Source organism: Carassius carassius, chromosome 45 (assembly GCF_963082965.1).
Source record: "Carassius carassius chromosome 45, fCarCar2.1, whole genome shotgun sequence".
Taxonomy (NCBI): domain Eukaryota; kingdom Metazoa; phylum Chordata; class Actinopteri; order Cypriniformes; family Cyprinidae; genus Carassius; species Carassius carassius.
Genome location: NC_081799.1, coordinates 12,863,197 through 12,878,881, shown reverse-complemented (window position 1 = coordinate 12,878,881; position 15,685 = coordinate 12,863,197). Strand labels below are relative to the sequence as shown.

The window sequence follows — 15,685 nt, the reverse complement described above, 5'->3', positions numbered from 1 at the left end:
TGAATATCAATCCATCTCTTAACTTCATATTCATTTATATGTAACCCACACATTTGACTATCATGTTATAATCACTTATTGTGTATGTCTTTTAATAACTATGGGATAACTTAAGGATTCATAATCATGTTTGGTATGTTTGTGATGGAAACTGCTTGCTTGAAATGTCTGCTTTTAGTTCTAGTCTTGCTTTTGCTATCAGTCATGCCAGCTTTTAGCTTTGCTTCTTAGCTTTAGCTTTTAGCCATGCTGTTTGTCATCACTGTTCTTTGAGCGCAGTCCCAGCGTGCTTCAGCCTGCACACCTGTTGCTACTTAGCCACGATGAAAAGGAACACCACCTATAGCCTCGTCAAACTTTACTTCTTTTCTTTTCTTTTCCGTTTGAGAGTTTCGTGTTCTGAGTTAAGTTTTGTAACGTCGAGTCTCCGACGCCTGACCTCGGGTGCCCGTTCAACTTTAACCAGCACACACAACTCTGCACCTTCAGCCAACAACCAACCAGGGCTTCCCAAGACGTCACTTCAACGACTACTGAACTTCCAATCAATCAGCGACAACAAAGCGACACTTTACACAGGCAATGTAACTTCAGACATTTGTGCTGGTGTATCTAATATAATTTTAACGTCATTGAGGAACTCAATTCGAGGGTTAATTAAGTGATTGATGGTTGTTCATGTCTATGCAATTTAACGTATTGCTTTAAACTTGGGATTCCACATTTCCATTCTCTTAAACTCATCTTTCCCTAACTTTCGATCTTCCTGCAACTTGTGTGAATGTGTGCGTGCGTGCGTTTATGTGTTAGATTAGTTTATATGTCTTAGATTTATCTAATAAAGCCTTATTCATATTGAAAAGAGAAGTATCTTGTGTTTTGTGCTTACAAGTTAATGTCTTAAACTGCCGATCTTGTTACTGTGCTAATTGATAGTGTTTTCACTATAGTTTGGATATTAATATCCAGCGCAGATTTGATGTTAAACGGCTCGTTCAGTGAATCGCAGGGCGTCTCAGTGATCAGCCGTGAAACAGTGATTCTGTTCAAATTCCCTTTAAAATCTTAAATGATTCCCTTTGAGCTAAATTGACCTGTTTCCCTTACATAATTATTGTTAGTGTTGGCATGGTTAACTAAAACTATTTAAAGAATTAAAATAAAGCTGGAATAAAATTAAATATATAAATAATAAATGATATGAGAAATTTTAGCAACTAACTGTGATAAAACAAGTTTACACTGAAGAACTAAATCATTCAAACTAAAAGTGAATATAAAATCTATATGAAAACAAAAAACCCAAACTAAAATGAACTGCAAATTCAAAACATTTATATACACTATAATAGTATATAAATAATAGTAAAATAACACTAGTTATTATTATTATTGATATAATTGTTATTTTCCATTTTTATTTTTCAAATTTCTTCTGAGTAATAAGGATTATACTCGGTTACGCACACTGGAATTTGTTCTAGATCTTTAGACGTGACATTATGCTGCTCTGGAAGCCATATAACCATTCTTTCATAGAAACTGCAATACAAAACACTGCTCTGCATTCAGTTTCGGACACAGAGTGTATCTGATCAGGGGACGTCATGGCCATTTACGGACCCACGCAAGTGAGGCGTGTCTCCTGTGATTGGATTTTAATGGAAATCAGGGTGAGAGGGTCATCCTTCGACTATTTCCGATGGGCCATGTCAAATCCATAAGGATAGTCGAAGGAGATGGAGTCGACACAGTTATCATTTACAATCACCTTCAAAAGACACAAACACCCGGGAAGAACGACACTCATCACTGGTGACTCACTTCAAAACAAAAGCAAAAAACTTTTACAGAAGCATTAGACACTTCATTCTCAAGCACTCTGAGTTTATGCATGATGAAGAGATGCAAAGGAAAGAGATTGTTAGAGGGAATTGACAGAGGTAAGGGGCGGATGAGACAGGCTCATTTACACCACAGAGACGCCAACAACTGCAGCAGGCCACAGATGAAAGACTTTAAAGAAGAATCAATATATTACTGCCACTCCACCAATCCCTCATCAGTATCAAAAATAATTGGAGCTGAAAAAAAAAAAAAAACACCAACATCAAAGCCTTCAAACAACAGTCCACAAAATAACAGATTAACAAATAAAACAGAATAAATAAATAAATTATTCACAATACAATGCTTTGAAACTGTACTGTCTATTGTCCCTTTATTCCATCATGAAATGATCCTCGAATTTATCTATGTAAACAAACATGCACATTCTGATCAAGTTGCAAAGTGAAGTAAACTATTATCAAAATTAATATATATTTTTTAAAAAGCATCAAAAACTGCTTTTCAACAGAGTAATTAAACTCAAAAATCAAAGACTAAAGACTAAATGAAGAGCATCAAAACAATGGGTATAAATTAGCAGCTTATCAATTAGCTGCGATGCAAGTTAATTAAAAGCAAGATTAGACTAGACAGGCTATTATTTTTGAGTTTCTTTCAAGAAACACTAAGCAGCCGTTGATTTGTTTTGTCTGAATAAACCATCTGAAACTTAATAAGTATATATAATAACAATGTGCAGGGTATAATGGCATTACGTGATTTGAAAACTCTGAGAAAAGTTACATGTGACTAAACAACTACATACTGCACATAATGCCAACCTTTCTTTCAGTTGTGATAAAAAGCAATAATCTCAACCAGAATGATACATTTTTCACTGCAGTACAGCAGATATTCCATCCCATTTCTATCAAGCTATGTAAAAGCATTAAAATATCACCAGCGGCAAACAGGAACCCAGGAAGAAAAACACAGAAGCAGAGAGGGAACAAAAGGCATACGGCCAGAATCAATAACAAAGATATGACCAAAAATCAATGTTCATTCAGAGGTAACAGTCAGACAGGACTATCATTTTGGTGGGTGATGCATGACTCTTCAGATTCAAACAACAATGATGTGAAATCCCATTACAGAAGAGGGCAACGGAGAGCAGCACTGAGACCTCTAATGGATCAGCGATGAGAGGTGGCATAAGGAGAGCCTGTCATCTCAGAGATGAGGAGAGGGGAGAAGAAAGACGAAGGACAGGAGAAATTTCTCATGGTTTTTATTGTGAGTAAAGGCGACACGGACTGAAGATCTAACAAAAAGCTTGTTTGGAAACTTTGCAAATCATATGCGAGGCATGCCATGCTTGCCCAGTAATCAATGTGGATCACAGGTGAATGGCTGTGATGGTTCAGGAAACACCGTAGTGCCTCTTATACGTCTTAAGATGCCATTAAGATCCATTAGTGGTCCATTAGCATGTGGAAAACTCAAGGGCTGTTTGATATTCACAAATGAGAACTAACTGAAGAGGACAAGAGGTGGGAGAGCAGAATGTATACAGCTTGCATATTTCTTAGCCGTGGTTCACCTGGAGTAATTGAAGAGTCGACTGCCCCAGAGCGAGTGGTTTCCCCTGGAGCCTCCGTGAAAGAAGCAGGAGTCGGTCCCGTCGAAGTAGTTCAGCCCATCTTCTGTGTTGCTGGAGGCGTGACTGTGGACCATGTCCAGAAGAACCATGATGCCCATGGAGTGTGCGGTATCAACCAGATGCTTCAGATCATCAGGAGTGCCAAAGCGGCTGAGGGAAAGAGGATGCATGGTTTGTATTGAATTGGTGTGCTGTTTGTGGAGTTGATGGTTATGAGATATGATAAAGATCTTTAGTGTTAAACCGAAAGGTTCTTGGTTAAAAGCTCACAGATGATCATTACAATCGGCCATTTTTTTCAATATAATATTTTATTCAAATTTGTTAATGTTGTTAACTACTAGTATGCTGTATACTACTTATATTACTTAAATTTAAGGTTGGGCGATGTCTACAAATTTGGCATCGGACGATGTCTACAGTGAAACATCATGATGGAGTTGAATCCTTATGAGGGAAAACAACTAATGATTCCTAACTCTGTGTATACATCGTATGTGAGGGTCACAGCGTGACAAAATACTATAGAACCACTGATCTATAATAGAGATTCATTATATAGATAAGTCAACAGAGCTCAGTATAATCAGTGATGCTGTCTACACTGGATGCAGCGCGGCATGACATGAAACCGCTTATTCCTCACAGTCACCTGTTGTTGCGTTCTGTTAATGATGTCCTGACACAAATTTCTAATGATTTTCAACGGCTGATTTGTCACGTTCAGTGTAGAAGTCTTTAGCTTATACAGCGCGGCGCCATGACAAATGTCACGTCTGGTGTAGACACGGGGTGCTTCTCAATTCTTATTTGTGCATCCTCGTTTCCTTTCCTTGCTTCCTTTCCTCGTGTCTTAGCTCCACCTCTTTAGGATGCGAGGGAAGGACGCAAGGAAAAGACGTGAGGATGCCTTCCTCGATCCTCGCCTCCTCGTGGTGCAATTAGAGAATTGAGATGTCCTTCAAGATGGCTGTGCTCGATCGGTTTCCGGGTCATAGGATGGAGGACGGAGGAGCGAGGAGACAAGGAGGGATATTGAGAAGCATCCACGGTGTAAGGAGAGATGACTAAGGTCAATGGCAAATGATTTGCAGACCCTCAGTTCCACTGACAAACATATAATCTTGTAAAATGTGTGGTAAGTACTGCCACTCCATAGCATAGAGTATGTGTGATTATGAATCTCGAAAATGATAGTGAAACAAAATAGAGATCATGCATTCCATCGATTGCATGCATGCATTCACGAAGCCGGCGCAACAATGTGATGTCTATCAGCCATCGCCGATGGGCGATGGCATCGTCTATCGGCCCAACACTACTTATAATATAACATATACAAACAGTATGTATGGACTGTTGAAAGTTTTTGAAAGAATATTCAAGATTTAAATATTATTACAGTTTAAAATGAGTTAATTTCAATATTAATTGTAATTTATTATTACATTTTATGGCAGATATATCGAATCAGAACCACTCTCTATGTTAAAAAATCTGAAACTTAGTTGCAGAAACATTAGAACCAATCACCTTAAATTACCAGCCGTAAATGCCTGCACTGTTAATGGACACAGGGAAAAACAATGTTGATTATGACCTAATGAAATTTTTATTTATACAGTATGTTGCTTGCAAAATACAAGCATATGTAATTTTAAATGACCACAGCCTCCTACAGAATAAAAAGGCAGTGGATTCTGATGCAATGGTGAAATCGCAAACCAAACACTCACTCCAAACTCCCAGCATGCCTAGAAGCGCTATATCTACTCTGCGGGGTTAAAAGATATCAGGACAAAGAAAAAGTAAAGTGAGAAGAGAGCTAATGACATTCCAAGTCACCTCCCTTGCTCGCTCCCTCCACCCGGCAGAAAGAGGAATAGGTCTTAAATGTGCATGAGTGATCAATCATGAGTGAAATTACTCTGTATACATTGCACTTTATCTGGACTGGTCCACCAGTGCCGACCGCCTCAGCCAGCCAAAGCCAAATAAAGATTCCCAATGACTCTGTCATATCTTATTAGGTTGAGGGAGTTGCTCACTCCCCACATTCAAAGATGCAATTTTCTTTCATGAGAGTTTATTTATTTTGGAGACCCAACTCTTTTTTTTACTATTGTTATTTATCGGGGCTTTCTTCTATTTGGGGATTAGCGGCAAATGTGTTTACAGTAAGATTACTGCCCTTGACAGAGGACCTCATCCTGATTTAAAGACTGGAATTACTGCTGCATGGGCTGAGAGACAACCCCAGCAAACCATGAGCTCTAAAGGAAAATGAAAAGCATTTAGATACTGTCACACGCTGAGTCTACCAGGCCTTGTAGATATAATGCTAATAAATAAAATGTGACCAGGGCACAGCATGCTAATGCGTTTTGGTGAAAGCAAAGTGTATGTTCTTGCCATATCCGGGACAACTAGATCTGAAGTCCTGAGGTGAATATAATTACCTTCGGGACGAAGGTGCTACCCTTCATTCTTAAAAATACAATACATAACCAACCTCCTTTGCAACATTAATTCTTTTAGTGATCTGACAGCTTCATGAGGGAAATGCAAACGTGTCCTGTACAGCAGCAGTTGTGTTTTATTCTATAGTTTTGACTATATTTTGAGGATTATGGCATCAAGAGACAAATTTATTTGCACAAAATACTGAGTTTTAAGTCTGCTTAATAATATAAAATTCAGACCTCTTCATGGGTTCGATTCCCATAGAATGCACAAACTGATCAAATCTATGCATTGAATGCAAGTCGGTTTGGATAAAAGCATCTGCCACATGCATAAGTAAATGTACCTGGAAGCTGCAAAGAAGTTAGTGACCTGATAGCCAAAGCTTGCATAGTAGGCATGTTCCATAATTGCCATGAGCTGGACACAGTTGTATCCTGAAATGAAAATAGTTTAGAAAAGCATTTCAATCAGTTTTACAGTCAAAAGACATTCAACTAAACAAGATCTTCAAAGTGAAACACATCTAAGGTGTAATCTTTGTGTAAGTTGTTATCTTAATATGGATTAATTTCAAGTGCTGCACACTGGAAAATGTAAATGAATTAAAAACATAATTAAAAACGAGTGAAACCAAAGCATAGGATTAAATGTCAACTGCAGCCTGATCTGAATCTTCAATACCAAAACGGCAGCATGATAAATTACAATTAAGTGGATATTTTTTGTGAAAAGAATATGTGAACAGTGTAAACACTTTCTGTGAATGATAAGTCTGTGATACAATTATATCTATAGATTTTGTTAAAGAATGTCAAAGACGCTTTGAAACTCCAGTTTCAGGTGGTTTGGGACTTCTCCATCAAGATCTGTTTCCGAGCCCAAATGTCCATTGTCCTAAGGCTTAGTTTCACATCCGAGTTTCTCCTTTAAACTATTATAACAGCCAATCCTGTGGAAAACTCTGTCAACACACTCTCACACATAAACCTAAAAGTGAACTGACAGAGGACTGACTTGCTGCTCAACAACTAAAATTACACATCTTTTAATATTATATAAATGTAGCTATGCTGGGAGTGAGAAGATTTAGATAAATTGACCATTTCTCGTAAAACACGTAAAACTAAATGTTTATTTAACAGAATTAATACGCTGTTGTTCTATCTGAATTGTGCCATTCTTTTTAATAATTGTGTGTTGCAATTAGTCTTAGACAGAGAACTGAGGTGAAACAGTAATTACTAAAACACTTTTTTCCATTTCAATTCACTCAATCTTTCTCCACGGTGTCCCCAACAGAGGTTATTATGACATTTTATGAGTCCTTTTATGAAAACAATAGCACAAGGCCAATTCCAGGATTCAATAACTTTAAAACAAACTGCTGTGAGTCCAGTCAAACTTAAACGTATTACCCCCTCCTTTAACAAGTATGACTAAAGCATTTGTCAAAGCTGAGATTTAAATAAGTTATCTTTAAATCTTATGCAGGTGCTCTGAGCACCAACATATAAAACGTTATTAATATTTCATGACGTATGTTCATCATATCAAAGAGAAAGGTAGAGAAAGGTAAAAAAGGTAAGAAAAATGGCCGCTCAAAAAATATTTAATGAAAATGGCTGCTTAAAATACATAATAATAAAAAAAGTTTAACTTTAAATTTTAACAATATTTCATACTGTTTTAATTACATTTTCCAAACATCATCTTTTGTGAAAATCATGCAGAGAAACTGTAACAACATGAGGGTGACTAAATAATGACAGAAGTTTCATTCTAGGTTAATCTATTACTTTATAAATGCCAGTGATTGTCAAGAATAACATTTTTTGGATATAGACAGTGTTGGGGAGTAACTAGTTACATGTAACGGCGTTACGTAATTTAATTACAAAATTATTGTAACTGTAATTAGTTACAGTTACTACGAAAAAATGAGTAATTAAATTACAGTTACTTATGAAATTTGTAACGATTACAAAGGGGATTACATTTGAATATTTACACACATCCACATACAGATTTAACTGATTTCTTTCCCAAATTGCACTGGCTATTCTGAGACATACCGCCCTAATCATTTCCGGGATGAGGAAATACAGTCTGGTTCGTAGAATCCAGTCATAAAAACTAAATGCCTAACGCGGACGAATATGCCACATTTTGGATGACTAAATCAAAAGTAGGTCAGTACACTTGAATCAAAACATGACATAGACTAGTGTCTGTGAATATGGAGCCCCAAAAATGCAATATATGACTTGCACATTCTGCGTGTCTGTGGAAATCAGGCGCGGACTGGACACCGGGAGAACCGGGACAATTCCCGGTGTCATGGCAGCCGATTTTGCCCCACTATTTAATATCATTATTGTATAATTGCCTGCCGAATGTACTAAAGCGATCATTTTCGAATCCGCCATTTGATAATTAAATCTCTAATAAGTCATGAAATGTTATTAGGCGCTCTCCGCGCCTCCGCCAAACGGTTTGGATCAGACTCCGAGTAATCAATGCGAGAGAGAGAGAGAGAGAGAGAGAGAGAGAGAGAGAGAGAGAGAATACAGTGGACTGCTGGAGCAGAGAGGCAGAACTCCTGTTCAGGGTTTCAGGTCAGTTTCATCTGTAAAGATGCTTTTTTGTCTTTGTTTTTTTTATTTATTTAATCAAGCAGCAGCACGTTGCTCTTCAGTCATCACTCAAAATACTATATAAAGGACATCATTATTATCAGTTGTAATGTTACAGTAGTAATTTATCTGAAAAAAATTCCGATTTTTTATAGGTTTAGGTGGAGCTACGACAGACAACAACACAACCCTTACGAAAATTTACATTTTAATATTTAACTATAAATCCACTTGGTTACTATTGTTTAAATGTGGTAACCAAAAATGTAAAATTATTTTACAAATGTATTTATTTAAAAATAAATACAAATCCATTTGCAAAAAAACAAAAACAAAACAAGGTTATTTTACTTTTATATAGGCTAATAGAAGCATGGTTAATTTTTGTAAGGGAAAAACATGACTCGTGTACAGTATTAGGATTTTTCTATAAAGATATTGTAGTATTGTAGAGTATTGTATTGTAAAGTATAGTTTTGTTCAATCTTGAGTATTAAAGTCACGAGAGAGATGGATAACAGGGCAAAATAAAGAGACTGAAGAGAAAAAAGGAAGTGAAGGTGCAGTTCAGGAGAGAACTTTTAATTATTTTGCATGTCCCCAAATTAAAGATTAAAACCTTTTTTTATGTCAGGTCCATACAAAAAAATAGTTTTGTCCATGAATTTGTTTGTATGAGTTTGAATTTTTCAGAATTTTTTCCCAGTCCGCCCCTCCTGTAAATTAATGGCAAAGACATGGTTTCATTTTCTACACATAGGCCTACATTTTACATTTACATTTATTCATTTAGCTGACGCTTTTATCCAAAGCGACTTACAATTGCTATATATGTCAGAGGTCGCACGCCTCTGGAGCAACTAGGGGTTAAGTGTCTTGCTCAGGGACACATTGGTGTCACACAGTGGATTAGAACCCGGGTCATTCACACCAAGTGCAACCAAAACCCTACTGAACCTCGCAGTGTTTTCAACCTGTGCCATCTCAATATAGGAGTACACGAGCACATAAACATAATTTCTAGAACTGCTCTGTCACTTCATGTGCATTTTACTTATTTTGAGAAAACTATCATCATATACAAAGAGACAGCAGTTTAAAAAAACACCAATGTTTCAGGAGTTTAGTACACAGAATACGTCACATGCTTATTAGATAACTGTATTGAAGTTGATGCATGCTTTCATTTATTATTCTTTAATTTTCACAAATTTAGAAAAGTAATCAAAAAGTACTCAAAAGTAATTAGTTACATTACTTTAATAAAGTAATTGAAAAAGTTACACTACTATTACATTTTAAACAGGGTAACTTGTAATCTGTAACCTATTACATTTCCAAAGTAACCTTCCCAACACTGGATCTAGATGTGTTGCCACTTACATATCTTGCAGTGATCGTGACTTGTCAATCACTTTTTCATGTGGAAGTTGATTAAATCATTCTACAAAGGATGCTTTTGTGTCCCGATCACCTGACTCAGTTCTTCCTCCATCACAAAGTCTCTTATCAATGGATTTAAACATCAGACCTGACAATTTATCATGCAGTGCGCTACAAAAAGACTCAAGAGAAGGCCATATGTACCGTGTAATATGATGAAAATTGTTTTCCAAATAGATTGTTGCTTTCATTACATTTGCTTTGGTATTCAATGCCATTTTTGATTCAGAGGAATTTGAGTACTGCACTGTGCTTGTGATATTTTACTTTTTATAAAAGAAGTCCATTTCAACATGTATGTCTGTATAACCAGAACTTTTCTTTTAAAAATTCCCTGAATTTAAACTTTTTCTTTTTCTTTTTTTTTTCTGGGGGAAAAATAAGACATGAAAGGATTTGAAAGGCATCACTATTTCTAAAACGAGTGCCAAAAAGCTCTTCCATTTGGAGACAAAGTGTAGCTTTGCTTTTGTTGCCTTCTGGAGGGTTGAGGAGCACATTAACTGAGGCACAGAACCCCGGGGAGAGCGCCGATCATGAGAGAGAGCAGTCAGTGGAGCCACAATGACTCACTATTTTAACATCCATTTAAGGGGTGAAAAATAATTTTACGCTAACTAACTCTCTGCTTACAAACAGATTTGCTCCAGGCAAAGGTTAATGCTTCAGCCCTTGAGAAAACAAACAACAGAAGGTTATGTGTTATGGATCAAACCAATGCAATGAACACTAATGTTTAAGGCACCTTCTGTAATCCCCACAGCTCAAAAACCAAATTTGGAACCTTCTGACATAGTAATTGTAGGCTGGCTTCCTCTCAGGCTTCCATGTCAAAAGCTCTGTAAGGGAACAATCATGGGAAACGGCTCTCTGTGCAGTAATGGAATCACTCGAGGCGGCAGCTGTTCTCACATCTGCTAACTAAACTTAACAGTTCCTCTTGCGACAGTTAGCATGATATTCCATGTGGAACTGCTTGGCGCCTGCCTTTTTTCGCTTAATTTGTGCCACTGTATGCTGTATACATGATAATTTTAGGTTGCTTCTTGAGCTGTGTCTTTCTTTCTTAGAAATACACTCTATAGGATTTTCTTGAGGATGCAAGGAAGGCAGTGCTTTCTCTAAAAAACATGATTACGACTAATTTGACAAAATATGAGATCAAATGGTGTGTCAATTTCTTATGGGGCAATGACACAAGAGTGTCTGTGATATAAAAAAAAAATTGAAGTAAAAAAAACCACTGTAGGATTTATAAAAATTGTAATAAATGGCAAAACACTGTTTTTGGGGAGTCACACTCTCCAACAGCTTTTAGTTCTATTCCTTTGCTGCCTGCTAGTGTAGTGATAAATAAAGAATTAGATCAACACAACCATGCTATGTAACAAAATGTAAACATGCTCAGTCTAAGTGCACTTCTTTCATATCCAATGTAGCAAAAATCACGTTGCTCATATGGATTCTTTGATCAACAATAAGTTTTTTCTTTTAGATTTCTTCTGTCCTGGGAGCTAAGGGGTAGTGACTGGCCCTTAGAAAGGGGTGTGTTCCACTTTGCTTGGTTTGTATCAGTTTGATGTGTGTTTTGGCAGTGTTTCTGTAGATTTCATCACTCACCAAGATCCTTAATGCGAGGAAGCACCTCTCTGGTGAAGTTTTTGTACGAGGCAATCTTTTCCTCAGGCGAACTGATGCCCACATGGGCCTCATAGATACGAAGGCTGCTGGGCCGTGGGGGTCTGGGGTGCTGGAACTGGGGGCGAGAAAGAAGAAATGTTAGAGAGAGAGAGAGAGAAAGGGCCCAGCTATCAATCCACATTCCTTTAGTGAGATTGACGAGAGATTTTGCTAGAAGGTTCTGCTGAGCATCTGGGTTACCTCAAAGATCCTGATGGAACACAACACAAATATTTGACTTGATTGAACGCTTGCAACAATACAACGGAGTCTAAGCCTAGAGTTCAGAGCTTGAAAATGTAGAAATTGCAACTTAGAGTAAACTTTTTTGTTGTTGTTGATTCAAAGTTTTGTCATCTACAATAATACAATGCAATACAATACAATATGTGATTAATTTACTTCATTTATTACAATATTTCATTAATTAAAAAAAAAAAAAAAAAAAAACACAGTTTAGCCTATTTTAAAAGAAAATGTCAGTTCTGAACGCAATATCCTTTTAATATTATATTGGTTTTAGTATGGCAATCTTTCCGGTTTTATTGCCAGGCATAACATAGGCAATTACATATATAGGCACACAGAAGTGAAATGCAAAAAAAGAAACCTAAACCAATTGTGGCTCGTTGAAAAGGGTGCCATTCCAGAGAGCAAAAAGCAATATTTCCTGCCTTTAATCATGCAGCAACCGCGTTAACTGCCAGATGACATTGTGTTACCAATTCATCTCCTGTAAAAAACTGGATCATGAGCATGATGCCATTGACCACAGTCGCTGTATGAATGTCTGATGCCATGAATAGATATCAAAGGGAAATATGCCTTATTGTCGTTGTGGAAGAACCACCCATATCAAAGGCGTTTGCAAATGGTTCTTCGGCGAAACGAAGACATCAACAGGGCGAAAGCAATTGTTGAATCGCCTCTGATTAAATTGCCTGTTTAATGTGGTGAGCCACTTAAGAGGAGGCGGTTTCGAGTGTCATTACTAACACGGAAGAGGGGTCGCCGTAAGAGCGGGGTGCTTCAGAGATGCTAATGGCTACTGATGATAAATGTTCGAGAGCCACAGGAAGGCCTGAACAACATCACGGTCCTGTAAACATTCCCTCCCACTTTGACTTCTATTGTAAACTACGTCCACCCCAAAAACAAATAGTGACTTTTAAAGGAGATTAAAATCAAACGGGTGTTTCATATCCAATGTAGCAAAAACTCCACAAGCTTTTGGTCCTATGAACATTCAATGAAAAGTAGCAATTACTGTATGAATCTTTAATCTTATAAGAATAGTTAAGGTGAAATGATTTGTCTGTGTGTGTGTGTGTGTGTGTGTGTGTGTGTGTGTGTGTGTGTGGTGAAACTAGACTCTTTCAGTCGATGATGACTGGTGTAATGTACAATTCTCCACTGACCCTCTGCAGGGCAAAACCTGACTGTAATAGGTTAAACACAAGAGTCCATAACTCAAACCCTCCCCTCATTGACAGCTCAGAAAGCATCTGACTGAACCCGTAACACTGGAAACCTCTGAGAGCATGAGCTCGTGTGTGATGCTACAACATTTTAGTATTTGAGATCCAAAAACCAAAAACGTATACATATATTATGGGGGGCCAAACAGGAAATAATTCTATGTAAATCTGAATATATAGTTAAAACTCTGAATATATAGTTGTAAATCCTGAATATATAAATGTAAATCTGAATATATAAATGTAACCCTGAATATATAAATGTAAATCCCGAATATATAGTTATAACTCTGAATATATAAATGTAATCCTGAATATATAGTTAAAACTCTGAATATATAAATGTAAAACCTGAATATATAGTTATAACCTTGAATATATAAATGTAAATCCTGAATATATAGTTATAACTCTGAATATATAAATGTAAATCCCGAATATATAGTTATAACTCTGAATATATAAATGTACATCTGAATATATAAATGTAATCCCGAATATATAGTTATAACTCTGAATATATAAATGTAAATCCCGAATATATAGTTATAACTCTGAATATATAAATGTAAATCCCGAATATATAGTTATAACTCTGAATATATAAATGTAAATCCTGAATATATAGTTATAACTCTGAATATATAAATGTAAATCCCGAATATATAGTTATAACTCTGAATCTATAAATGTACATCTGAATATATAAATTTAAATCCCGAATATATAGTTATAACTCTGAATATATAAATGTAAATCCTTCAATACCACGACTTAGGTGCCCTTGAGCAAGGCATCGAACCCCCAACTGCTCCCCGGGCGCCGCAGCATAAATGGCTGCCCACTGCTCCGGGTGTGTGCTCACAGTGTGTGTGTGTGTTCACTGCTCTGTGTGTGTGCATTTCGGATGGGTTAAATGCAGAGCACAAATTCTGAGTATGGGTCACCATACTTGGCTGAATGTCACTTCACTTTCACTAAATCCTGAATATATAGTTATAACTCAGCATGTGAGCTCCGCTCAATATTCCGCTCTATGCCAATGCACTCCACTCAATTGCTCACGGCCCAAGCGGTCAAATCCCGCTCCGACATGAAATCTCAGTGTAACGTAGGCTACTGTATAGCCTTTGTTCATTATTTTTAAGGCATTGTTGGGGGGCATTTTCCACTTTGCATAGGTGGCCTCAGCACATTGTTTGTAAGATAATAGGCCATTCTTTAAACTTTATTAGTTTCAGAAAGATTCTCGCGGATACAGAGACAGTTGAAACAAAGGCAGATCTTTATTTTACAAAAGCACAAGGTTTTGGGGTTATTGTGAAGGTATACAAATAAAAGTAGACCCTTTGTAGTTGTCTTACACACTAATCTGTAAAATTGACGGAGTTTCTTCCACTGTCATTAAAGAAAAATCCATGAATGCGCTGGCGCGTTCGTTGTACAGGGTTAGAGAAAAGCTTATTTAGTTTCATATTTATGTTTAAATAATATGCTGGGCTGCATTTCCCCTGAAAACCTTCTTTACGCTATCATTCTTAAGTTAAAACTCAGGCTTTACCTTAACATTAATTGGTGTTTCCCGAAACGTTAAGAATACCTTCTGTAAGTCATTAGTTCGTATGGTTGGTCTGGAGCACTAGCTATACCTTATGACAGTTCATTACGATAGTGGCCACCACTGTTTCTTTACATCTCAGTCTATATGAATATAATTCTGCTAATTGAAGTGTTTTCATGCAAAGAACATTGTCATTACACTGATGCGATTTTATGTTGTTATTAATGATATTATCCAAAGTTGTATTGGCAAACCTTTAGGCAGTATAGCTATTAGGAGTATGTTTAACCTCTTAAATTCTGAGACCATTTTGAGGGATTTCTGTCTGGATTTGGCCTACCCAAATTGAAAAGCTTCCCATACCCAAAATACACAATTTTGGTGTAATTTTGGTGAAGTTTCATAAACCACTTTTAAAAGTGATAAACATGCAAGCAGGGCCGGCGCGCGGCGTGCCTATAGGCGAACTAGGCAGCCGTCTAGGGCGGCAATTAAGAATACACCCCCCCCCCCATTTAATTTAAAAAAAAAATTTTTTTTGGGGGGACATTCGTTTGAATTATTGCACTTCCATCATCAAGTTATCACTCCATTATTGTTATAACTCTGAATATATAGTAATGAATATAAAGTAGGCTATATATAGTTATATAAATGTAATCCTGAATATATATATATATATATACGTATAACCAAATATATAAATGTAAATCCCGAATATATAGTTATATCTCTGAATATATAAATGTAAATCCCGGATATATATTTATAACTCTGAATATATAAATGTAAATCCTGAATATATAGTTATATCTCTGAATATATAAATGTAAATCCTGAATATATAGTTATATCTCTGAATATATAAATGTAAATCCTGAATATATAAATGTAAATCCCGAATATATAGTTATATCTCTGAATATATAAA

The 15,685-nt window shown here is 36.6% G+C and overlaps 1 protein-coding gene across 1 annotated transcript in view; it reads right to left on the bottom strand.

Moving 5' to 3' along the window:
• Positions 1–15,685, bottom strand: part of gbe1a (glucan (1,4-alpha-), branching enzyme 1a) — a 152,452-nt gene that overhangs the window by 97,410 nt on the left and 39,357 nt on the right. The window contains exons 5-7 of the mRNA XM_059538936.1: positions 11,656–11,791; positions 6,303–6,393; positions 3,434–3,643 (exon numbers count right to left, since the gene is read on the bottom strand). Coding sequence (XP_059394919.1) covers positions 3,434–3,643; positions 6,303–6,393; positions 11,656–11,791 — 437 coding nt within the window. The remainder of the gene's footprint in view (positions 1–3,433; positions 3,644–6,302; positions 6,394–11,655; positions 11,792–15,685) is intronic.